General features: G+C 48.9%; 1 protein-coding gene across 3 annotated transcripts in view; it reads right to left on the reverse strand.

Annotated features, from left to right (window-relative positions):
* The window catches only part of LOC139241430 (TNF receptor-associated factor 2-like), a 56,328-nt gene extending 32,499 nt beyond the window's left edge, over nt 1-23,829 (reverse strand). Inside the window, exons 1-4 of one of the 3 annotated variants that reach the window (XM_070869986.1) lie at nt 23,718-23,829; nt 19,370-19,602; nt 10,895-10,973; nt 7,893-7,991 (exon numbers count right to left, since the gene is read on the reverse strand). In XM_070869986.1, coding sequence (XP_070726087.1) covers nt 7,893-7,991; nt 10,895-10,973; nt 19,370-19,572 — 381 coding nt within the window. In that variant the 5' untranslated portion in view covers nt 19,573-19,602; nt 23,718-23,829. Of the gene's footprint in view, nt 1-7,892; nt 7,992-10,894; nt 10,974-19,369; nt 19,603-21,539; nt 21,744-22,005; nt 22,974-23,717 lie in introns of those variants that run through there. The other 2 variants (XM_070869988.1, XM_070869987.1) reach the window with 2 other exon arrangements.
* Between the last annotated feature and the right edge of the window lie 623 nt (nt 23,830-24,452).

Here is a 24,452-nt window from a genome sequence, read left to right on the forward strand (position 1 = left end):
ACAGGTCATTAACCCTTGCTGCAGTGGGCCTGGGGTACTGCACAGTCACAGATCATTAACCCTTGCTGCAGTGGGCCTGGGGTATTCACAGCTCATTAACCCTTGCTGCAGTTTGCCTGGGATATTCACAGTGGACAGATCATTAACCCTTGCTGCAGTGGGCCTGGGATATTCACAGCTCATTAACCCTTGCTGCAGTGGGCCTGGGGTATTCACTGGTCATTAACCCTTACTGCAGTGGGCCTGGGGTATTCACAGATCATTAACCCTTGCTGCAGTGGGCCTGGGGTATTCACAGATCATTAACCCTTGCTGCAGTGGGCCTGGGGTACTGCACAGTCACAGATCATTAACCCTTGCTGCAGTGGGCCTGGGGTATTCACAGGTCATTAACCCTTGCTGCAGTGGGCCTGGGGTACTGCACAGTCACAGCTCATTAACCCTTGCTGCAGTGGGCCTGGGGTATTCACAGGTCATTAACCCTTGCTGCAGTGGGCCTGGGGTATTCACAGGTCATTAACCCTTGCTGCAGTGGGCCTGGGGTACTGCACAGTCACAGATCATTAACCCTTGCTGCAGTGGGCCTGGGGTATTCACAGGTCATTAACCCTTGCTGCAGTGGGCCTGGGGTACTGCACAGTCACAGATCATTAACCCTTGCTGCAGTGGGCCTGGGGTATTCACAGGTCATTAACCCTTGCTGCAGTGGGCCTGGGGTACTGCACAGTCACAGATCATTAACCCTTGCTGCAGTGGGCCTGGGGTATTCACAGGTCATTAACCCTTGCTGCAGTGGGCCTGGGGTACTGCACAGTCACAGATCACTAACCCTTGCTGCAGTGGGCCTGGGGTATTCACAGATCATTAACCCTTGCTGCAGTGGGCCTGGGGTGCTGCACAGTGGACAGAAGGGTTGGTGCACCGAGCAGTCTGCAGTCCTGCCTTAGCCACAATAGTCATTCTTTACTCCATGCACATATCAGCATTATAACAGAGTCACTGCCAGAATCCCGCTCCACTTAAACGTAAACCTCAAGCCTCAACAAGCATCAATAATCCCCCAGTGAGAACAAACACTTGATGTTTATGCAGCAAAAACTGTTGTGAAACACGAAGAGCAGATCGGTGGATAGAACGCTGCCGATTGTGCAGCGTGAGGCAAGAGGTTATCCTGCAGCGTGACTTAGAGGTGGCTGCAGAAATACCAGATGCATTGGTTGTAATCTAATAAAATTCCTTGGATTCTGGAGAGGTCCCAGCGGATTGGAAAAACGCAAATGTAACGCCCCTACTTAAGAAAGGAGACAGCCAAAAAGCAGGAAACTATCGACCAGTTAGCCTAACATCTGTCGTTGGGAAAATGCTGGAATCCATTATTAAGGAAGCAGTAGCGGGACATTTGGTAAAGCATAATTCAGTCAATCAGAGTCAGCATGGTTTTATGAAAGGGAAATCATGTTTGACAAATTTACTGAAGTTCTTTGAGGATGTAACGAGCAGAGTGGATAAAGGGGAACCAGTGGATGTGGTGTATTCGGATTTCCAGAAGGCATTCGATAAGGTGCCACATAAAAAGGTTACTGCGCAAGATCAAAGTTCACAGGGTTGGGGGTAATATATTAGCATGGATAGAGGATTGGCTAACTAACAGAAAACAGAGAGTAGGGATAAATGGGACATTTTCCGGTTGGCAACCAGTAACTAGTGGGGTGCCGCAGGTATCAGTGCTGGGTCCTCAACTATTTACAATCTATATTAATTACTTGGATGAAGGGACCGAGTGTAATGTAGCCAAGTTTGCTGATGATACAAAGATGGGTGGGAAAGCAAATTGTGAGGAGGACACAAAAAATCTGCAAAGGGATATAGGCAGGCTAAGTGAGTGGGCAAAAATTTGGCAGATGGAGTATAATGTGGGAAAATATGAGGTTATCCACTTTGGCAGGAAAAATAAAAAAGCCAATTATTTAAATGCAGAGAGATTACAAAACACTGCAGTACAGAGAGTCCTGGGGGTCCTTGTGCATGAAACACAAAAAGTGAGCATGCAGGTACAGCAAATAATCAGGAAGGCAAATGGAATGTTGGCCTTTATTGCAAGGGGGATGGAGTATAAAAGCAGAGAAGTCCTGCTACAACTGTACAGGGTATTGGTGAGGCCACACCTAGAGTACTGCATACAGTTTTGGTCTCCTTATTTAAGGAAGGCTATACTTGCATTGGAGGCAGTTCAGAGAAGGTTCACTAGGTTGATTCCTGAGATGAGGGGGTTGTCATGAAGAAAAGTTGAGTAGGTTGGGCCTATACTCATTGGAGTTTAGAAGAATGAGAGGTGATCTTATTGAAATATATAAGATACTGAGGGGGCTTTACAGGGTAGATGCAAAGAGGATGTTTCCACTCATGGGGGAATCTAGAACTAGGGGACATAGCTTCAGAATAAGGGATCGCCCATTTAGAACTGAGATGAGGAGAAATTTCTTTCAGGAAGTTCATAAATCTATGAAATTCTCTGCCCCAGAGAGCTGTGGAGTCTGGGTCATTGAATATACTTAAGGCAGAGATGGACAGATTTTTGAACAACAAGGGAATAAAGGGTTATGGGGATTGGGCAGGGAAGCGGAGCTGAGTGCAAGACCAGATCAGCCATGATCTTATAAAATGGGGGAGCAGGCTCGAGGGGCCAAATGGTCTACTCCCGCTCCTATTCCTGATGTTCTTAACATTTCTCTCTGTTCATGCCCCAGTTCTACAGATGCTGTCTCGTGCTGGGATGCAGTTCCAAGGCAGTCACAGCCCTGTGGTAACACACCAAATGGACATCCACATGCACAAGCTATTGGACTGATGGGAGAATCACAACTAATCCTGATCTCGATCTCACCCAGAACAATACTTGCCAGCAGGTGCCGTTCGGATCAGGAATCCTGCCCGGTTTTTCACCAAGACCAATGGAAACTGCGCAGTATATAAGAATTAAGAGCAAGAGTAGGCCATTCGGCCTCTCGAGCCTGCTCCGCCTTTCAATGAGCTCATGGCTGATCTACCTCAACTCCACTTTTCTGCACGATCCCCATATTCCTTGATTCCCTTAATAACCAAAAATCTATCGACCTCGGTCTTGAATATACTCAGTGACTGAGTACCTCAGAGTACCTCTGGGGTAGAGATTTCCAAAGATTCACCACTCTCGGAGTTTCGCCTCATCTCAGTCCTAAATGGCCAACCCCTTATTCCAAGTCTGTGACCCCTGGTTCTAGACACCCCAGCCAGAGGAAACATCCTCCCTGCATCTACCCTGTCAAGTCCTGTAAGAATTTTGTACGTTTCAATGAAATCACCTCTCATTCTTCTAAATTCTAGAGAATATAGGCCTAGTCTACTCAAACTCTCCTCATAAGACAATCCCCCCATCCCAGGAATCAGTCTGGTGAACCTTCGTTGCACTCTCTCAATGGCAAGTATAGGAGACCAAAACTGTACACAATGCTCCAGGTGCAGTCTCACCAGGGCCCTATATAACTGCAGTAAGACATCTTTACTCTTATACTCAAATTCTCTTGTAATAAATGCCAATTTCTGAGCTGCATTTATGGAGCCTGTTTGTACTATAGAGCACAAAAGAAGCATTTGGAAAGAGGTAATATGATAGGTCCAAGTCAGCATGGATTTGTGAAAGGGAAATCATGCTTGACAAATCTTCTGGAATTTTTTGAGGATGTTTCCAGTAGAGTGGACAAGGGAGAACCAGTTGATGTGGTATATTTGGACTTTCAGAAGGCGTTCGACAAGGTCCCACACAAGAGATTAATGTGCAAAGTTAAAGCACATGGGATTGGGGGTAGTGTGCTGACATGGATTGAGAACTGGTTGTCAGACAGGAAGCAAAGAGTAGGAGTAAATGGGGACTTTTCAGAATGGCAGGCAGTGACTAGTGGGGTACCGCAAGGTTCTGTGCTGGGGCCCCAGCTGTTTACACTGTACATTAATGATTTAGATGAGGGGATTAAATGTAGTATCTCCAAATTTGCGGATGACACTAAGTTGGGTGGCAGTGTGAGCTGCGAGGAGGATGCTATGAGGCTGCAGAGTGACTTGGATAGGTTAGGTGAGTGGGCAAATGCATGGCAGATGAAGTATAATGTGGATAAATGTGAGGTTATCCACTTTGGTGGTAAAAACAGAGAGACAGACTATTATCTGAATGGTGACAGATTAGGAAAAGGGGAGGTGCAAAGAGACCTGGGTGTCATGGTACATCAGTCATTGAAGGTTGGCATGCAGGTACAGCAGGCGGTTAAGAAAGCAAATGGCATGTTGGCCTTCATAGCGAGGGGATTTGAGTACAGGGGCAGGGAGGTGTTGCTACAGTTGTACAGGGCCTTGGTGAGGCCACACCTGGAGTATTGTGTACAGTTTTGGTCTCCTAACCTGAGGAAGGACATTCTTGCTATTGAGGGAGTGCAGCGAAGGTTCACCAGACTGATTCCCGGGATGGCGGGACTGACCGATCAAGAAAGACTGGATCAACTGGGCTTGTATTCACTGGAGTTCAGAAGAATGAGAGGGGACCTCATAGAAACGTTTAAAATTCTGACGGGGTTAGACAGGTTAGATGCAGGAAGAATGTTCCCAATGTTGGGGAAGTCCAGAACCAGGGGACACAGTGTAAGGATAAGGGGTAAGCCATTTAGGACCGAGATGAGGAGGAATTTCTTCACCCAAAGAGTGGTGAACCTGTGGAATTCTCTACCACAGAAAGTTGTTGAGGCCAATTCACTAAATATATTCAAAAAGGAGTTAGATGAAGTCCTTACTACTAGGGGGATCAAGGGGTATGGTGAGAAAGCAGGAATGGGGTACTGAAGTTGCATGTTCAGCCATGAACTCATTGAATGGCGGTGCAGGCTAGAAGGGCCGAATGGCCTACTCCTGCACCTATTTTCTATGTTTCTATGTTTCTATTAACCCTGGCGCTACTGCCTTACTCAACACTTTCTAAAAATCCACACACAACTGGTCAGATCAAAAAGCTAAACTTTGTCAAACATGACTCGCCTGTAACAATACAACTTCACTGTCCTTGATTACCGGGGATGCATTTCTAAATGCTTATTCATTTTATCTCTAATGGTGGATTGCAAGAATTTGCTCGCATCCGAGGAGTAGACGAACTGGTTCATAGTGACCCAGCTTTCCGTCTCCTTGAACACAGGTGTTACATTGGCTGCCCTCTGGAACCATGTTCATATTTACGTCAACAACCCAGCATACAGCCCTCAGGGTCCAGTGCCCCATCCACTTCTAGCTCTGACCATTCTTTTCCACGACTAATCCCTTTTCTCCAGGTATCAGTTGATTTGTATTGTCCTCTGGTAAACATTCCCACTCCCATTTATAAAAACCAAGTGACTATCTCTGCCCTGCCACTGTCCTCCACAATTAGATCCCTCCATATCCTGGAGTGGTCCCACCCTCTCAAACTATTCTCTTACCTTTAGATGCTTATTAAATTCTTTACTATTTCCGGTTACATTATCTGATGGCCTTTTCACATATTCCCTTTAAGCCTGTCTAATCCCCTTTTCATCCCCACCACTAGACTTTCTGCATTTCTCTTTCCGTTCGTGCTGTAGGTCCTTGCTTTCTCATGTGCCTCCCTCAAAATTCTTGATTAGTTTTAATCCCTTTATCCATAGAATTCCATTCTTTAATACATCCTTCTTTTCAGCTTAAAAGGAATAAATTTATTTTAATGTATTCATCCTATATTTGAAGATTCGTCACTGCTGACGAACTGGTGTTCTAACCTTTCCTGCCAGTTAAGTTGGGGCCAGTTCCCTTATCTTGCCTTTTGAACCTGACCTGGTTTGAGTCAAGCACCCTTACCGTTGACTCTTCATCATTCTGTTCTACTGTCAGATTGAATCGACATTGTGGGTGCTATTTCTTCCCCAGCTCTCAGATTGGTTTGTGCGCGGAGAATGTGAGTCAGGTGGTTTCTGCACCATCAGTTGAGCTATGCAGACAGTGAGAATTTGCAAGTTCAAACTACATCGAACAAAAGCAGCAGAACCTGAAACCAGCGAAACCACAGCGGACAATCCCAGGCCAATCTCATCTCGGTATGGAAATTCAGTCAAACTAACACACATCATCCCCCTTCGTAGCAAACACATCCAGAACTCAGACGAGATTTACGGGAAATTCGAGCAGAAGCCACACATCCCGAGAGTACAATTACCCTGAAGGTTTCATGAGAATTTCAATCATCTGGTTCCACTCTGTGGGTAGCTAAAGCATGTTCTGCAATGGCTTCTCATCCCCTACCTGCCCCTCCACAATCTTCATATCCTAATTCAACCTCAAGCTGAGTTACCAACTCCATGTACTCTCCATCAGACAGACAACTTACTCGCACCTCCATTACATTGCCCCCCACCGCTTACCTGCTGCTGAAGTCCTCATCCACGTCTTGGTCACCCTCCAACCTTCTACCCTTCACCTCATCCAAAACTCTGCTACCAGTATACGATCCTGCTTCAAGCCCCAATCACCCAGCACCCATGTCTTCACTGAACTACATTGGCTCCCACCCCCAACACTTACATTGTGTTTAAAACCCTCCCCATCTCGGTAACCTCTTCCAGTCGTACCCCCTCACTACCGCCCCAACCCCCCCCCCCCTCCAACTCACTAAACCCCACCCCGACCCACCCCACCCCACCCCCCCACCATTTTCATTTTCATTCCTCCAGTCCTCTAGCACCACCCCAATATTCAAGGAAGTTGTGGCCAGAGCCTCTGCAATTTCCACCTTTACTTCCCTCAGCAACCGAGGATGCATCCCATCCGGACTGGGTGATTTTTCTACTTTGAGGACTGCCAAACATTTAAGCACCTCCAATGTATGTATTTTCATCCTATCTGCTACATTGGCAGCATCCTCTTCGCTAGTGAAGACAGATGCAAAGTTCTCATTTAGTAACTCAGCCATGCATCTCTGCCTCCACAAGATCTCCTTTTTGGTCCCATATCAGCCCCAGCCATCCACTATTTATATGTTTATAAAAGCCCTTTGGGCTCCTTTTATGATAGCCGCTAACGTATTCTCATACACACTCTTGGCCCCTCATTCTTTTTTTAGATCTCCTCTATACTTTCTATATTCAACTTGGTTCTCAAACCTTACAACTGTCATAAGTTGTCCTGGTTTACAGTTTCTTTCCCCTTCCCAAATTTGGTTCTCTCCAAAAAGTTCCTCCTGGGATAATGGTCCATCGGTGCCAGCTGCCATGGGCGGGTCATTCTCTGCGTGTGACCTTCGCCGGTGAGAGTTAGCAAGTGATTCACCGGGGTGGGGGGCATAAGGGGCATCACAGCCGAGCCGAACCCAATCTGCCCATTTAAAACTGAGATGAGGAGGAATTTCTTCTCTCAGAGGGTTGTAAATCTGTGGAATTCTCTGCCCCAGAGAGCTGTGGAAGCTGGGTCATTGAATATATTTAAGACAAAGATAATGGGTTATGGGGAGCGGGCAGGGAAGTGGACCAGAGTCCATGATCGGATCGGCTATGATCGTATTAAATAGCGGAGCAAGCTCGAGGGGCCGTATGGCCTACTCCTGTTCCTATTTCTTATGTTCTTATGTACGTTCTAACCTCAGCCGATATACACACACACGCAGACAGCCTAGTCCAGCAGGAGTCACTGGATAGTGACCCACAGGAGTAGGAACCCTGCCTGCTTTTCCGCTCCCCAGCCCAGAACAATGCTTACAGCGACACCTGGAGACTCCCTTCCTTCAGATGCCGTCAGACCTGCTGTCCATTTCCAGACCTCTCAGTTTTTATTTAAAATGTCTTGCCTTCATGTTAATTCTTTCGTCTTACCTCATACTCCTTGATGGTGCCCTTCCATGGGCAGCCCCCATTGCTACAAGCTGCGGGCAGATGGTCCAGCTCCCTGCGAGCCGCATTGTCCGGGAAAGCCTAAAGGGAGAGAGAATACAACAATAAGTTCTCGTTTCTAGGAACTCGCTCGGGTTACCTTGTACAGTGAGCTGGATCAATACCTGCTGAAGAGGGGGTCTGTGACTGAGAAACAGATTAAATGCACTACTTGAAATTTTTCCAGCAGGGTTATTGCATAGAATTTACAGCACAGAGGCAGATCATTCGGACCAACTGGCCTACACTGGTGTTTATGCTCCACACGAGCCACTTCCCACCCTACTTCATTCAACTATCAGCATTTCCTTCTATTCCTTTCTCCCTCATATATTTATCTACCTTCCCCTTAAATGCATCTGTGCTATTTACCTCTTGTGGCAGTGAGTTCCACATTTTAACCATTCTATCCTGAATTCTTTATTGGATTTATTGGCGATTATCTTATATTTATAGCCCCTAGTTTTGGTCTCCCTCTCAAGTGGAAACATCTCTATGTCTAATTACAGGGTGGGTGGGAATCCCTTATCCAATCAAACAGGACTCTGGGTGGACAGGACAGGATCAGCCAAATGGCCTATCTCGACAACGACATGTATAGCAGAATCACCAATTCTACAAATGCAGCAAACTTCGACTCAAACAGCAAACTCAAGCAGTGCTGTTTGGTATCGACACAATCGTAAAACCCAATTCACCCAACCACTTCAAATCTGTGAGGTTTTTAATCCATCCTCCCACACTACTCTCCTCAGTGACAGACCTGTACCCACAGTACTGTACCCCAGTGTTATACAGTGACAGACCTGTACCCACCAGTACTGTACCCCAGTGTTATACAGTGACAGACCTGCATCCACTAGTACTGTACCCCAGTGTTATACAGTGACAGGCCTGCATCCACTAGTACTGTACCCCAGTGTTATACAGTAACAGACCTGTACCCACCAGTACTGTACCCCAGTGTTATACAGTGACAGACCTGCACCCACCAGTACTGTAGCCCAGTGTTGCAGTGACAGACCTGTACCCACCAGTACTGTACCCCAGTGTTAGTGATAGACCTGTACCCACCAGTACTGTACACCAGTGTTATACAGTGACAGACCTATACCTACCAGTACTGTACCCCAGTGTTATGCAATGACAGACCTGTACCCACCAGTACTGTACCCCAGTGTTATACAGTAACAGACCTGCACCCACCAGTACTGTACCCCAGTGTTATACAGTGACAGACCTGTACCCACCAGTACTGTACACCAGTGTTATACAGTGACAGACCTATACCCACCAGTACTGTATCCCAGTGTTATACAGAGACAGACCTGTACCCACCAATACTGTACCCCAGTGTTATACAGTGACAGACCTGTACCCACAAGTATTGTACCCCAGTGTTATACAGTGACAGACCTAGACCCACCAGTACTGTACCCCAGTGTTATACAGTGACAGACCTCTACCCACCTGTACTGTACCCGTGTTATTGTGACAGACCTGTACCCACCAGTACTGTATCCCAGTGTTATACAGTGACAGACCTGTACCCACCTGTACTGTACCCCAGTGTTATTGTGACAGACCTGTACCCACCTGTACTGTACCCCAGTGTTATTGTGACAGACTTGTACCCACTAGTACTGTACCCAGTGTTATTGTGACAGACCTCTACCCACCAGTACTGTACCCCAGTGTTATACAGTGACAGACCTGTACCCACCAGTACGGTACCCCAGTGTTATACAGTGACAGACCTGTACCCACCAGTACTGTACCCCAGTGTTATACAGTGACTTTCCATTACAGGCACCCCATATCAACAAACAGTCCTAGATCAGGTTATAGTGAGCAGATTAAAGCTCCTTCTACCCTGCCGTCCCCTCTTGAGTGACGGAACACATGGCTGTGCCTGGGACATGGGGGCTGGGGCAGTGATTGCCCCCAATCCAATGATGGGACATGGGAGCTGTGGCCAGTAACAGCAAAAAGGCGAGAGGCCCAACTGTTGTATTCCCTGTCAATCACTGCACGGAAGCGGGGGTAAATCTGGCTCCTAACATTGTTCTCTTGCCAGACAGCACTACATTTATATAGCGCCTTTAACGTGGAAACATATCTGAAGGTGCTCAGAGGGGCACAATCAGGAAAATGGACACCGAGCCAAAGGATAACCAAAAGTTTGGTCAAAGAGATGGGTTTTAAGGAGCAGCTTAAACGAGGAAATGGGAGGTGGGAGAGGCGGAGAGGCTGAAGGAGGGAGACCAAAGTGTGGGGCCTTGGTACCTGAAGGCATGGCCGCCAATGGTGTGGAGAAGGTCTGGGCAGGTGGAGGGGCAATGCTCAAGAGGCCAGAGTCAGAGGAAAGAAGAGTTTGAGGAGTAGGGGCTGCAGAACAGGAGGAGGTTATAGAGGTAGGGAGGGGTGTGTTCATGAAGCAAGAAAAGGAGCGGGAATAGCTCTGAACTCAAGCTGCAGACCACAATTGCTGTCAGCTGCGTGCTCCATAATACAGGGGGATCTTTACAAATTAGAGACAGAAAAAGAAAGTGGGAAATGCAGGAGGCAGTGTTTCACTAAAATGGTGCTGGGTCTGTGCAATAGATGACAGGTACAGGTGGTGGAGGAAGGGACCGCAATGGGTTTCAAGCAGGAACTAAACAGGTTCTGATGGACTGGGATTCAGGGTGATTAGCAATGCACCAGGGGATAATGTGGCTCGATGGGCTAGAGGGATCGAAGGGCTTCTCCAGCCTGAAACTATTACTGTGTTACTAATCTCTCCATCACCCATCCGAGTAGAGAAAGGCCAGTGTACCCGCCACCAGTCTCAGAGATAGGTTGTGCAGGATTTGTTTAAAATAAATAATCCCCACGGGGAAATACAGGCAATTCTTATAAACTTCATTGTTAGAACATCCAAATCTTTGTGGGCTTTTACTTACTGAGCTCGCATCCAAAAGAGACAAAGGTTCTTCATAAATGTTCTCTTCGATGCAGGCTGCACACTTCTGCGGGCCAGTGCTGGAAAAAAAACACACAGATCAGCAAATAAAACCAAAGTCTCTCCTCTCCTAGAGGTGCTGACCACTGCTGGGGTACGGCTGCACGCACGGGTCCAGCTGTCCTACAGCGCTGTGTCCATTCTTCACGGGATTCAGTAGTTGTTCACGGGGCAGCAGAATGAGTGTCTCTGCAAGGTGTTACTCTGGCACTGTGTACACACAAATGGGTGTGCACAACTTGTAGAGCCAGATATTGCTCAGGGGGTGGGGGGGGGGGGCCAATTGGGCCCACTCGCGCCCAATCTTTAACAACAGCTTGTATGTATATAGTTCCTTTAAAATAGTAAAACGTCCTGAGGCGCTTCTCACAGGAATGTCAAACAAAATTTGACAGAGCCACAGGAGGAGATATTCGGACAGGTGACCAAAAGCTTGGTCAAAGAGGTAGGTTTTAAAGAGCGTCTTGAAGAAAGAGAGGTACTGAGGCGGAGAGATTTAGGGAGGTAGTTCCAGAGCTTAGGGCCCAGGCAACAGGAGGCACGACCACCGATGGTGGAGCGATGAAAATTGAGGTGCCAAATGTCATCGGCTGCAAAATCGTGTCAGGCATCATTTCACCACATCCGCTGTGTGTGTGTGTAAGCCCATACCCCGCCCAAAAATTACAATTAACCCCTCCCAGAGACCATAACCAAACCCACCACACACACACCCAGGAGATACCCCCACCCCAGAAAATAACCACAAACATCCAACCCACAAAAGACACCTCCTGCGGGGAAACATCCACCCCACTCACATGGAGGAGATAACCGTCCTTTCCAGAAAACACCCCTTTCCAAACGGTGCAGAAAATGGCCACGACTCCATTCACAACCCCCCACAGAATATACCCCCCCCCCCCCCCCCCACATACAGCCCCGCTCACAAAACATCCACATAGACAAAGTACTCCCTCTCCTCCATAAACCCCCATTCACAAAATACCAACTACTACATACAGCCCCGCTCACAAAATACACACACAGACTGTTTGTTTCCCCGATTTAACTCGCTCCACTATTGCCAGCTTTGCCTTCAGCTGCCAAGGCCCAAAGCTCTGGAATTCCTTCCTTAAACCTTTCCACCTCTGACCAAGATTTTGGTCATCGGCATTAATATCTCATGTGGCTCGGTGTCGGCGTTATAGGCGCTATATAAATCCAAGTTGTTGTTGTTTCAGGAAGTGATACACCTTGTGGTTGATTTGATGTTGCATTCCTGGCACTGCCTGCAGCATTGGCTAATACAGAAACATTTATACAAGCTTAATCATCTGTGCTTTCTAATAATGAAATCCTTCAGTCTGCATGCTACTGCTCTGAGTGACCTTATGTATTTCTGTACCTTCAGCAGAGCTGCAGTTTCTGGAGAGCCGAGCACTTGCCCGAGAACAGCACCTTATGTTTGTACAAATGCTGTTCAATAGAAATTGTTGACCCACGGCAAGCGCGGCCATGGCAACACGGCAAGTGTGGCCATGGCAACATGGCATGAGTCATATGTATTCATTTTAGTAAAACGCCTCACACACACACACACACTCACACAATGCAGGTATCTCATGTGTAAATTTTATTCACAAACATCTGCCAGCGTTCAGTAACAAAGATGCAAGGCAGTCACAACAGTCAAAAACACCAGCATGCTGCTTTATGTCTCAACATTTTACCCACACTAAAGGATTAAAGTTCACGTGCATACACCTTGCCAGTACGAGTATTGCGCTCACACGCCCAACGACGGTGTCTATATTACTCATATTTTATTCACTAATCAGATATGCAATTAGCCACATCTGGATTTCCAATGAGTCACATGTGGTTGGTGCAAATGAACGAGACAACACTGGTTTATACAATGGCAAAGTAACAGCGTGCAGAGAGACTGAGGAGGCAGCGGAGTATCAGCCGATGTGAAAGGTCACGGTGGTTTGCAATCATGGTGTTCCCTTTCTAAATCCCAGGAGCTCTCGGCTCATTGCATCGAGACTTCTTCAAGTTCGGACTTGTACATATTATTTCTTTCTTTCTTTCAAGAGGAGCTGGTTTGGCACAGCCTACAGTCTCGGTACACTCCCACAAGGGTGAAAGGGAGGGCCATCAAAGCCAGAGCTCCTTGGAGTAGAGAGTAGGATGAAGCAGAGAAACAGATGTCTGCTTGACAATACAAGGGAGAATCAGGCTGAATATAAAATGTAGAGGAGAAGTAAAAAGGTAAGAGGGGAACAGAGACAGTATAATAGATTGGCGACAAACATAAAGGGGAATCCAAAGGACTTCTATAGGCACATTAACAGTGAAAAGGTTGTCAGAGAAGTGGAGGGGCCGATTAGGGACCAAAATGGAGATCTGTTAGTGGTAGCAGAAGGCATGGCTGAGGTACTACATGATCGATGTTTACCAGGGAAAGGGATTCTGCCAAAGCTATGATAAATGAGGAGGTTGTCAGGATACTAGACAAGATAAAAATAAATAAGGGAGGAGATACTTGAAAAACGGGATATACTTAAAGCGGGTAAGTCACCCGGTCCAGATGGGATGCAATTTGCTGAGGGAATTAAGGGTAGAAATTGCAGAGGTGCTGACCACAATTTTCCAATCCTCCTTAGATCCTTAGATATAGGGATGGTGCCAGACGACTGGGGGACTGCAAATGTTACACACTTGTTCGAAAAAGGGAGAAAGATAAACCTGGCAATTACAGGGCAGTCAGTTTAACGTCGGTGGTGGAGAAGCTTTTAGAAACAATAATCCAGGAGAAAGGTAACAGCCACTTGGACAAGATGAACTAATGAAGGAGAGCCAGCATGGATTTGTTAAGGGCAAATCGTGTTTGACGAACTGTTTTTTGATGCGGTAACAGAGAGAGTGGATGAGGGCAGTGCAGTTTATGTTGTGTATATGGACTTTCAAAGTGCATTTGATAAAGTACCACATAATATCTTGTTAGCAACATTGAAGCCCAAGGGATAAAAGGGGCAGTGGCAGCATGGATACAAAAGTGGCCAAGAAATCAAAGTTGTGGTGAATGGCTATTGTCGGACTGGAGGGAGGTATACTGTGATGCTCCCCAGGGTTCAGTACTAGGACCACTGCTGTTTGATACACATTAATGACTTGGACTTGGGGGTACAGGGCACAATTTTGAAATTTGCAGATGACGCAAAACTTGGAAGTGTAGTAAACATTAAGGAAGATAGTAATAGATTTCAAGAGGACAGAGACAGGCTGGTGGAATGGGCAGACACATGGCAGATGAAATTCAACACAGTAAAGTGTGAGGTGATACATTTTGGTAGATGAATAAGGAGAGACCATACAAACTAAATGGTTGTAAGGATTTTAAGGAGGTGCAAGAACAGAGAGACCTGGGGGTGTTGTACACAATTATTTGAAGGTGACAGGGCAAGTTAACAAAACAGTTAATAAAATACTTGGGAGCCTGGGCTTTATAAATAGAGGCATTGAGTACAAAAGCCAGGAGATTCTGCTAAACCGATATAAAACATTAGTTCGGCCTCAGCTGGAATATTGTGTCCAATTCTGGGCACCACACTTTAGGAGGGATGTAAAGGCTTTGGAGAGGGTACAGGAGAGATTTACTAGAATGGTTCCTTGGGATGAGGGATTACAGTTACATGGGGAGACTGGAGAAGCTGGGACTGTTCTTCTTAGAACAGAGAGGACTAAGAAAAGATCTGATATAGTTGTTTAAAATCATGAAGGGTTTAGACAGAGTAAATAAAGAGAAACTGATTCCAATGGCCGAAGGGTCGATAACCAGAGGGCACAGATTTAAGATGACTGGCAGAAGGACCAGAGGTGACATGGGGGAACACTTTTTTTTACACAATGAGTGGTTAGGATTTGGAATACACTGCCTGATAGGGCGGGGGATATAGATTCAATAGCCGTCTTCAAAAGGGAATTGGATCAATACTTGAAGGAGAAAGCATTGCAGTGATATGGAAAGTGGGCCTAACTGGATTGTTCTTCGAAAGATCCACACAGATTCGATGGGCGGAATGACCTACCTCTGTGCTGTACTATTCTATGATTCTCCTCTCATTGTTTCAGACAGTGAAAAATGTAACGGAAGGAGTTTTACTGGGACCTGGTTCGAGCCAAGGAACAAGCAACACATAGTGAAACACCCCGAGTGTTGTTCACACAGTGGAGTAACAGAGCAACTGAACTCATACACAACACACCAAGAAATTGTCGGTATCGATAGTGTCCAAACGCTGATACAGTGAAGTTACCTCCCACGGTGACACGGTCAGTCACAGGGGAGACACGCGCTGGATCGCTGATGTGAGCAGAGTTGGCTGTTCTTAACTAGGGCAGCAGTAGGGGAACTACCACAGAGCTTAGTGCTCTGAGCGAAGGGATCCAAAGAAAGAAGTTGCTGTTCCTGACCAGTGACACCACTCCTTTCCGAGGCCCAGTTCTGCTTATGAAGCTAGTCAGATGGAGCTGAATTGAGCAAGATATAGGAAATGACTCAGTCTGTGATCACAAGCCACATCACGTAATTATCTGCAATAGCCCCAAGTGCTTTGTCCATTGCACAATGCAGTATGAAGTGTACAGACCCTGCGAGCACGTCTCACCGCCATTCTATGGCCTCAATTTTGCCCCAGCCCGTTTTTCGGCGCACGTACCGGAGTTGCGCTGCTTTCCTCCGTTCTGAAGTGCGCCGAAAAATTTCCTTCCCACTTTGGCCGCTGTCCAGCTTCTTCCCTGTAGTCGCGCAGCGTAGCCAGTCGAGTCGGGGGTGGAGCCAGCGTTCTGTGCCGAAAACTGTGCTGGGACATCTGCACATGCGCAGGAGTGTCCGCGCATGCGCAGTAACTCCTCGCCCCCAGCCTCTCCGTGTGCCTGCTGCAGCCGCTCTGTGGGACCCGATGCCGGCCACTGGAATCACTCCCGCCCCTAGCCCAGGCCAAGTAGCCTCCCGGTGCGATTTCTAAGAGATCGATCGCACCAGGAGGCCACTCGGCCAGGGCTAGGGGCAGGCGGGCAAGAGAACTGACAGTGCTCCTGCCTGGATGAATACTATCAGTTCTCCCGCCCGCCCGCCCCTAGCCCTGGCCGAGTGGCCTCGCGCACAGGCTGGCCCACTGCCTTCCCAGGCCGAGTTTGAAGATGAAGGTAGGACTTACTTCAATTTTTTATTTCTTATTTGAACTCATTACTTTTTGTTTGCAAGGTTTGGTGGTTTAGGTGCAGGCAGGACCTCTCCTCTTCCCACCCCTACCCCAGGCCAAATGGCCTCCGATGTACCTACCCTGGGCCGATTTCTTTAACTCTCCGCAAGGGTTTTCTGAAGTGGCCACATACGCTGGCCGAAGTAGATTTGGAGTAATTATTAGCTGGCCAGAGTTGCCTAAATGGACAGAACTGGCGTTCTGGTACTGGTAACTGGTAACTGGTGACTGGTAATGCCCCCTTTTGAGAAAAAAAACACAAACCTAGAAAAATCGTAACTAACTCAGTTACACTGGTGCAAACTGATTGGGGAAAATGGGGATTTTTAAGTTATGCCAGAAAAACCAAGTTACTCCAAAAAAAACAACAACTCCTGGCCAAAATTGAGCCCTAAAAAATGGATGTCACAAACAGGAGGGTGCAGAGAAGAGCGACACAAAGGTTAAAGTTCAACCTCTGCAGTCCATATATGGAGGAACTCAAAGCGTACAACTTATTAAATGGCTTAGATAATGGCTTACTGAATATTGCACTCAAATAAGGCAGGGCACAGGGAGCAGAGGTCAGAAATATGAACTAGTGAAAATAAATTCCAATCAGAAAAAAAGCAACTGCTTCACACGGAATAAATGTCGAAATAATCTGTCAGGCAGTGGAGTAAAGACACAGGCTTCAGGGGAACTTCGAACACAGGTGGTAGCCAGGCTGGGGGGAGTCAGAGTCACAGACAGGGCTGGGGGGAGTCAGAAAGGAGTCAAAGGTGGTAGCCAGGCTGGGAGAGTCAGAGACAGGTCAGAGGTGAAAACCTGACTGGGGTGGGGGAAAGAGAGGTCAGAGGTGAAAGCCAGTCCTGGGGACACACAGGGGTGAGTCAGAGCAAGCTCGAGGAGCTGAATGTCCAACTCCTGGTCTTGTGTGGCCAAGGCTGAAGGCCACCTGTGGCAGGAGGGATTGGGGTCAACATGCACAGAAGACCAGCTGGCGGAGGCAGGGTTGCAACAGGGGATGGGAGGCTGGAAGAGAAGGTTGCAGAGGCCGGATGGGCCAAGGCTGCGGAGCGATTGAGGGAGGGAACAGAGATTGTTAATTCAATTGTTGCAGAGCAGACAGTGGACAGAGGAATAGGAGGAGGTCATTCAGCCCCTCGGTCTCCTGTTCCGCCAATCAATTAGATCATGGCTGATCTGTAGCCATCCGCCGCCTTGGCAGCCCATGTCCTAACTTGCACCAAGTCCCACTCACCCATCACCCCTGTACTTGCTGACCTACATTGGCCCCCAGTTAAGCAATACCTCTATTTCAAAATCCTTCCATGGCCTCAGCCCGCCCTCTCTCTGTAACCTCCTCTAGCCCCGCAATCTTCCGAGACAGCTACGCTCCTTCAATTCGGGCCTCTTGAGCATCCCCGATTTTAATCACTCAAGTCATTGGCAGCCGTGCCTTCAGCTGCCTGGGCCCCAAGCTCTGGAACTCCCTCCCTAAACCACTCCGCCTTTCTACCTCTCTTTCCTCCTTTAAGACGCTCCTTAAAACCTACCTCTTTGTCCAAGCTTTTGGTCACCTGCCCTACTATCTCCCTATGTGGCTCGGTGTCAAATTTAGTTAGGTAACGCTGCTGTGAAGCGCCTTGGGACATTTTACTATGTTAAAGGCGCTATATAAATACAAGTTATTGTTAAAGACCAATACACAATAGATATTTAAGAAGTCGGCCGTTGCCCGATTTCCAATTACAGTATCATCTGCATCTGCCATTAAGGGGCCCATACTACTCTTCGCCACCCTCTTTCTCTTCACATACGTGTAAAAGCCTTTAGTGTTGCCCTTGATAGCCCTCGCAAGCTTTCTCTCGTATTCCCTTGTTGCAACTCTTACCACTTTCTGTATCTCTCCCAGTCCACGGGATCCCTCTGTTCTTCAGCTTCGTACCAGTCTTTCTTTTAGTTTTATACTATTTCTCACTAACCAAGGTTGTTTCATTGCACAAGTAGAGCTCTTGGCCTTCAGGGATATATATAGGTCTTGTATTCTACCAAATACTTGTCTGCACCCCTCCCACTGTTCAGCTGTAGTTTTATCCATTAATAGTTCTGCCCAGTCTATTGTGGTCAATTTCTACTTAATTTCTCCAAAGTCAGCCTTATTGAAATTAAACCCTTGATTCAGAATTCCATCATATTATAGTCACTGTTAGCTATGTGGTCCCCTACTGTTAGATTGTTGACCAGTTCAGGTTCATTATTCATCGTTCATAAATGTGCTGTTCCAGGAAATTGTCCCGAATACACTCTCGAGCACAGAGGACAGGGATAATGTGCTTGTGGGAGTCACGGAAGGGCAGGGCACATGTGGCTGAATTCTGGACAAGCTGAAGTTAATGGAGGGAGGAGAGTGGAAGGCCGGCAAGGATGACATTGAGAAAATTAAGTCGAGAAGTAGGAAAAATGTGGATAAGGGTTTCAGTGGCAATGCTGCAGAGGTGGAAGCAAGCACACTTGGTGCTGGACAGAATACGCGTGTTTGGAGCTCTGCTTGGGGTGGAATAGGATACCGAGGTTTTGCATGATGTCTGGGAATGGACAAGGGTCAGTTGCAAGGGGGCAGGAGTTATGGTGCGGGCTTCAATCCTCCTGATGTTCAGTTGGAGATGGTGCCCCATCTGTAATGGGTGTCACAGAGACGTTTAGAGAGGCCACATGATAGCTGGTGTTGGAAATGGGAAAACTGGTGCAGGAGGGAGTACTCTTCCAAGTTTGGGATGGAGGCATATTGTTGGGGTAGAGTACGGCGAGCCCTACCTCAGCCTGACCCGGGTGTGCTTGATGCTGACATCGGATGCCTGAAATAGAAACTGCCATTCCCCAGCGCTAACATTCCTCAGATTGACGAGTGTGTGTTTTCTTCTTCAATAAAAGGAACGTGGATGTGTGGACGGTAGCTCGACTGTGATGCCCACACAGTAGAAGAGCTACCATGGGTTACTGACTGAGTCACACGTGAATATTGGGGTCTCGGAGGGCATCGGAACCTGTGCAGTCGTACCCCAGCAAGGGTCCATTGAGATCAGGAAAAGGGAGAAAACAGAATGGGATTTTTATTGTAAACTATGGTGCGTGCAATTTAGCAGCGCAGGTTTGGGAACCGTCAGTTCACAATCTCTCACCTGACAATCCCCTTCAAACAGGATGCACAGTAGCGGTGTCCACATTGTGCCTGGAAGGGTTTTCTCAGGATCCCGTGGCACTCGAAGCACAAGTACTTCCCCTCGACCTTTGTTGCCAAAATTTCTTTGGGAAAACCAATCCGATTCCCTGCAGCTTGGGATTCTAGTGAGTTCGGTGGGCTCCTCTCACGCCTTGCTGCCATGGGTTACGCGCTTCCCACCTGCCAGTTTTCCTGCAAAAAAGGAGAGAAAGAATATAAGTTTTCAAAACTCAATTAAACTTGAAATAACAAGGCAGCAGAGAACAATTCTCAGCGGTTTCACCGGAGGACAGAGGCATGCCTGAGATCAAGGAGTGACAGCGCGAGAGGAACCAGTGTAACACATCTGTGACGGTGTAACTTTTTTGCAGTTCCAACTTGCACCCACTTCACTGTGCCAGCACACGCATGAAATTTGTTTACAAACTGTCACATACAGAGTCCAAGTGAATAGGGGAAGAACTTGCAGCACAGCCATAGATCCTATCTCCTAAACCAAGCTTGTGTCTAGAGACAGCAGGTTGAGACAGATAGCACTGGTGTGACAGTGCATCTCGGTATGTGACCCCCTGCTGGAGAGTGCATGTGTGGGGCATTGGGGAAGGACAGAAGCTGGCTGGCAGTAATGTCCCCAAAGGTAAAGAACTGCTGGCTCGCACTGGCTAGACTCAAACGTGACGTACAGGTGTCTGGGCACTGAACAGTTGCAGCATGTGTGCTTAGAGGTAGAGGGATGGTAAGGGGAGAATGTTAGATGGGGAAAAGGGGATACCTCTCCTCACACAGAGCAACACTACCACTTGTAGAGGGAGCTTTACTCTGTATCTAACCCCGTGCTGTACCTGCCCTGGGAGTGTTTGATGGGGCAGTGTAGAGAGAGCTTTACTCTGTATCTACCCCGTGCTGTACCTGCCCTGGGAGTGTTTGGTGGGACACTGTAGAGGGAGCTTTACTCTGTATCTAACCCCGTGTTGTACCTGCCCTGGGAGTGTTTGATGGGACAGTGTAAAGAGAGCTTTACTCTGTATCTAACCCTGTGCTGTACCTGCCCTGGGAGTGTTTGGTGGGACACTGTAGAGGGGGCTTTACTCTGTATCTAACCCCGTGCTGTACCTACCCTGGGAGTGTTTGATGGGACAGTGTAGAGGGAGCTTTACTCTGTATCTAACCTGTGCTGTACCTGCCCTGGGAGTGTTTGATGGGACAGTGTAGAGGGAGCTTTACTCTGTATCTAATCTGTGCTGTACCTGTCCTGGGAGTGTTTGATGGGACAGTGTAGAGGGAGCTTTACTCTGTATCTAACCTGTGCTGTACCTGCCCTGGGAGTGTTTGATGGGACAGTGTAGAGGGAGCTTTACTCTGTATCTAATCTGTGCTGTACCTGTCCTGGGAGTGTTTGATGGGACAGTGTAGAGGGAGCTTTATTCTGTATCTAACCCGTGCTGTACCTGCCCTGGGAGTGTTTGATGGGACAGTGTAGAGGGAGCTTTACTCTGTATCTAACCCGTGCTGTACCAGCCCTGGGAGTGTTTGATGGGACAGTGTAGTGGGAGCTTTAATCTTCCCACATCGTTTGTCAATCCCTTGATTAATCATCTCTCATGATCGCAAATAGAGCGGCTTAGGTTATGGACAAGATATCTCTAACCATTTTCTTCCCTCCCTCAATCCAATTTTTCTTATCATCTTGCCCTGAAGAAAAGGACTGCCACAGCTCTCTCAGTCTCTCTAACCTCCCCACCTTGGTCCTCCATCAGTCTTGATATCTCTGCCACGTATGACTTGCTTAACTGCTCCCTCGCCTCCAGTTTCAGCGAATCAACCCTGGCTTCTTATCTCTCCCCTCGCAGCCACCCGCCACCCCCCACAATCACACACCCAGTACATCCTCCTCTGTTCCTTCAAGACAGAAGGACATAAGACAGAGGGACACAAGCTTATGCTGCACTATGCTTAGTTAGCCAAAGCCAGAGTGAAGACAACCTTCGGTTCTTTGATTTGAACAACTGTAAATGCCACCCCACCCCCTCGACCCTAATCACCAACACCAACTACAAGCAGCTTGCAGATTTCTTCATATCACGGAGGTGTGTGGGATGGCTTGACCCATCCACCTCCATGGCACGAACCTGGTATTGCAGTACCTCCAGGAACGGTGCAGTGGCTCTAGGCCTTTTGGCTAAGAGCATTGGCGCAGAGTGATCCTTGGCGTGTGCAAGGTGACCTCTGGCGTTTGTGATTTGACAAAGAATTGGAACGATTGGCTACGAATTTAAAAATTAAAAAAAAAAAGATAAAACAGCATCTGCTTGCCAACCAGACACCCTGTCCCCAAACCCTCACCAGTCTTCAGCTCATTTCAACCTTGCACCCCAACTTTTTTGCAGCTTCTCTTCTTTCTTCCCCTTCCCACACTCATCCGGTCCATGGGGCCCATCTTCTACTCTCTCCGTCTCCTTCCTACTCACCTCCTCTTCCTGGCTCCCACATTAGTTGGCACTGTTAAAGGTTCCATTTACTCAGGTACCCTCCCGCTGCCCCATAAAACTCCCCCCCCACCCCTCGCTCAAAAACACTACTTGGGACTTATCCTACCTCTAGAATTATCAGCCCATCTCCAACCTTCCTTTCCTCTCCAAGATCCTTGAACATTGAATCACCTCCCAGCAACGTGCCCAACTCTCCTGAAACTTTCATGTCTTGCTCCTGCCCCCCTCACAGCACCAAGGTTGCTGTTGCCAAAGTCATGAGTGCATCCTCGGTGAGTGTAATTGTGGTACATGCTCCCTCTTCGTTCTTTTGGACCTATCCACGCATTTCACAGTTGATGATGCCATCCTCCATCTTCGGACCTCCATTTGACTACTTGCACAGTTCAACTGAGACCGATCCAAACATAGCCAATCCTTCTCGAGCAACGGTTCTCTCCCCTTCCCCATACTGTCATAACATCAATCTCCAACCCCTCATCTTCATCTGCACGTTGTCCTTCAACGAAATCATCAGCAGGCTTCTGCACATATGCTGATCACATCAAGCACTTTCTACCATGTGCCTGGCCAATGTGCTGCCAGATTGGTTATCCAACATCCAGTCTCGATGAGTCTCAATTTGCTCCAACCCAACAAAGAGAAGATTGAAACTATTGGCTTGGGTCTGCACAATCAACCCTCTCCGAACACCCTCTCAGGCTGAATCAGTCCATTCCCAATCTACATATACTATGCAAACCTCAGTTGAGCTCTCAACCCCAAATCCTATCCCCAACTTAGTTCCAACTCCACCCCGACATCAGCCATCTACCGCATCTGTTTATCGCTTCCAATCTTGACGCTCCTTGCTGGCTCTCAATCTAATTGCCCCATAAACTCCAACTTGTCCAAAACATTGCCACTTGGGTCATGTCCAATTCGATCACAATCGCTGACCTTCACTGGCTCCCCCCATTCCCCAACATATTAACGCTCTCGTCCGAATCTTTAAATCCCCTTCATACTCCGCTCTACCTCCACAAGTTCCTCCCACCACAACTGGGACCCTGCCACCCCCAGACCATAATCCCGGCCCATAACCCTCAGACCCGTAATGCCGGCCCGTAACCCCCAGACCCGTAACGCCGGCCTTGTAACCCCCAGACCCGTAACTGCAGCCCGTAACCCCTAGACCCGTAACTGCAGCCCGTAACCCCCAGACCCGTAAGTGCAGCCCGTAACCCCCAGACCCGTAACTGCAGCCCGTCACCCCCAGACCCGTAACCCCCCGGCCTGTAACTGCAGCCCATAACCCCCAGACCCATAACTGCAGCCCGTAACCCCCAGACCCGTAAGTGCAGCCCATAACCCCCAGACCCATAACTGCAGCCCGTAACCCCCAGACCCGTAAGTGCAGCCAGTAACCCCCAGACCCGTAACTGCAGCCAGTAACCCCCAGACCCGTAACCCCCCGGCCTGTAACTGCAACCCATAAACCCCAGGCCCGTAACCCCCAGACCCCGGCCCCCACCCAGCCGAGAGACAGACAGACCGGCTCCGAGATTGCCAATGGCAGTGTGAGCCACGCCGGTCCCGGGGCCCCGCTCCCCACACTCGGGGTGTCCGCACACAGCTCGGCTCGGGGCTCAGCGCCAGGCAGTGCGGGCCCGCGGACAGCCCACTCCGCGGCCGGGAGCCCAACCCGATCCCGATCCCGATCCTGGGCCGCGCTCCGCTCCTCGGCGGGTATTGCAGCGGCTGTAGGAACCCGCTCACCCGCTCTCCCGCACCCCAGCCCGGGGTCCCCCCGGCCCTACAAACCCGGACCCCACTCACCGCCTGATGTGCCGAGCGTTCCCGGGCGGATATGAAGTGAGTGAGTGAGGCGGGCGGGGCCTCCCCGGGACCGCGGGAGTGAGTGACTGTGCCCAGGCTCGACAGGATTCACCTCTCCTTCCTTCCCTCCCCCTTCCCCCCCCCCTTCCCCCCTTCCCCCCTTCCCCCCCCCCTTCCCCCCCTTCCCCCTTCCCCCCCCCCTTCCCCTTCCCCCCCCCCTTCCCCCCCTTCCCCCCCCTTCCCCCCCCTTCCCCCCCTTCCTCTTCCCCCCCCCCTTCCCCCTCTTTCCCCCCCTTCCCCCTCTTTCCCCCCCTTCCCCTTCCCCCTCTTTCCCCCTCTTCCCCCCCTTCCCCCTCTTTCCCCCCCTTCCCCCTCTTTCCCCCCCTCTTTCCCTTCCCCTCTTTCCCCCCTTCCCCCTCTTTCCCCCCCTCTTTCCCTTCCTTCCCCTCTTTCCCCCCCTCTTTCCCTTCCCCCTCTTTCCCCCCCCTCTTCCCCCCCCTCCTTCCCCCTCTTCCCCCCCTCTTCCCCCCCTCCTTCCCCCCCTCCTCCCTCCCCCTCCTTCCCCCCCTCCTTCCCCCCCTCCCCTTCTTTCCCCTCCTTCCCCTTTCCCCCCCTCCCCCCCTCTTTCCCCCCCTTCCCCTCCCCCCTTCCCCCCCCTCTTTCCCCCCCTCTTTCCCCCCTCCCCCCCCCTCTTCCCCCCTTCCCCCCCCCTCTTCCCCCTTCCCCCCCCCTCTT

Source organism: Pristiophorus japonicus, unplaced genomic scaffold (assembly GCF_044704955.1).
Source record: "Pristiophorus japonicus isolate sPriJap1 unplaced genomic scaffold, sPriJap1.hap1 HAP1_SCAFFOLD_1070, whole genome shotgun sequence".
Taxonomy (NCBI): domain Eukaryota; kingdom Metazoa; phylum Chordata; class Chondrichthyes; family Pristiophoridae; genus Pristiophorus; species Pristiophorus japonicus.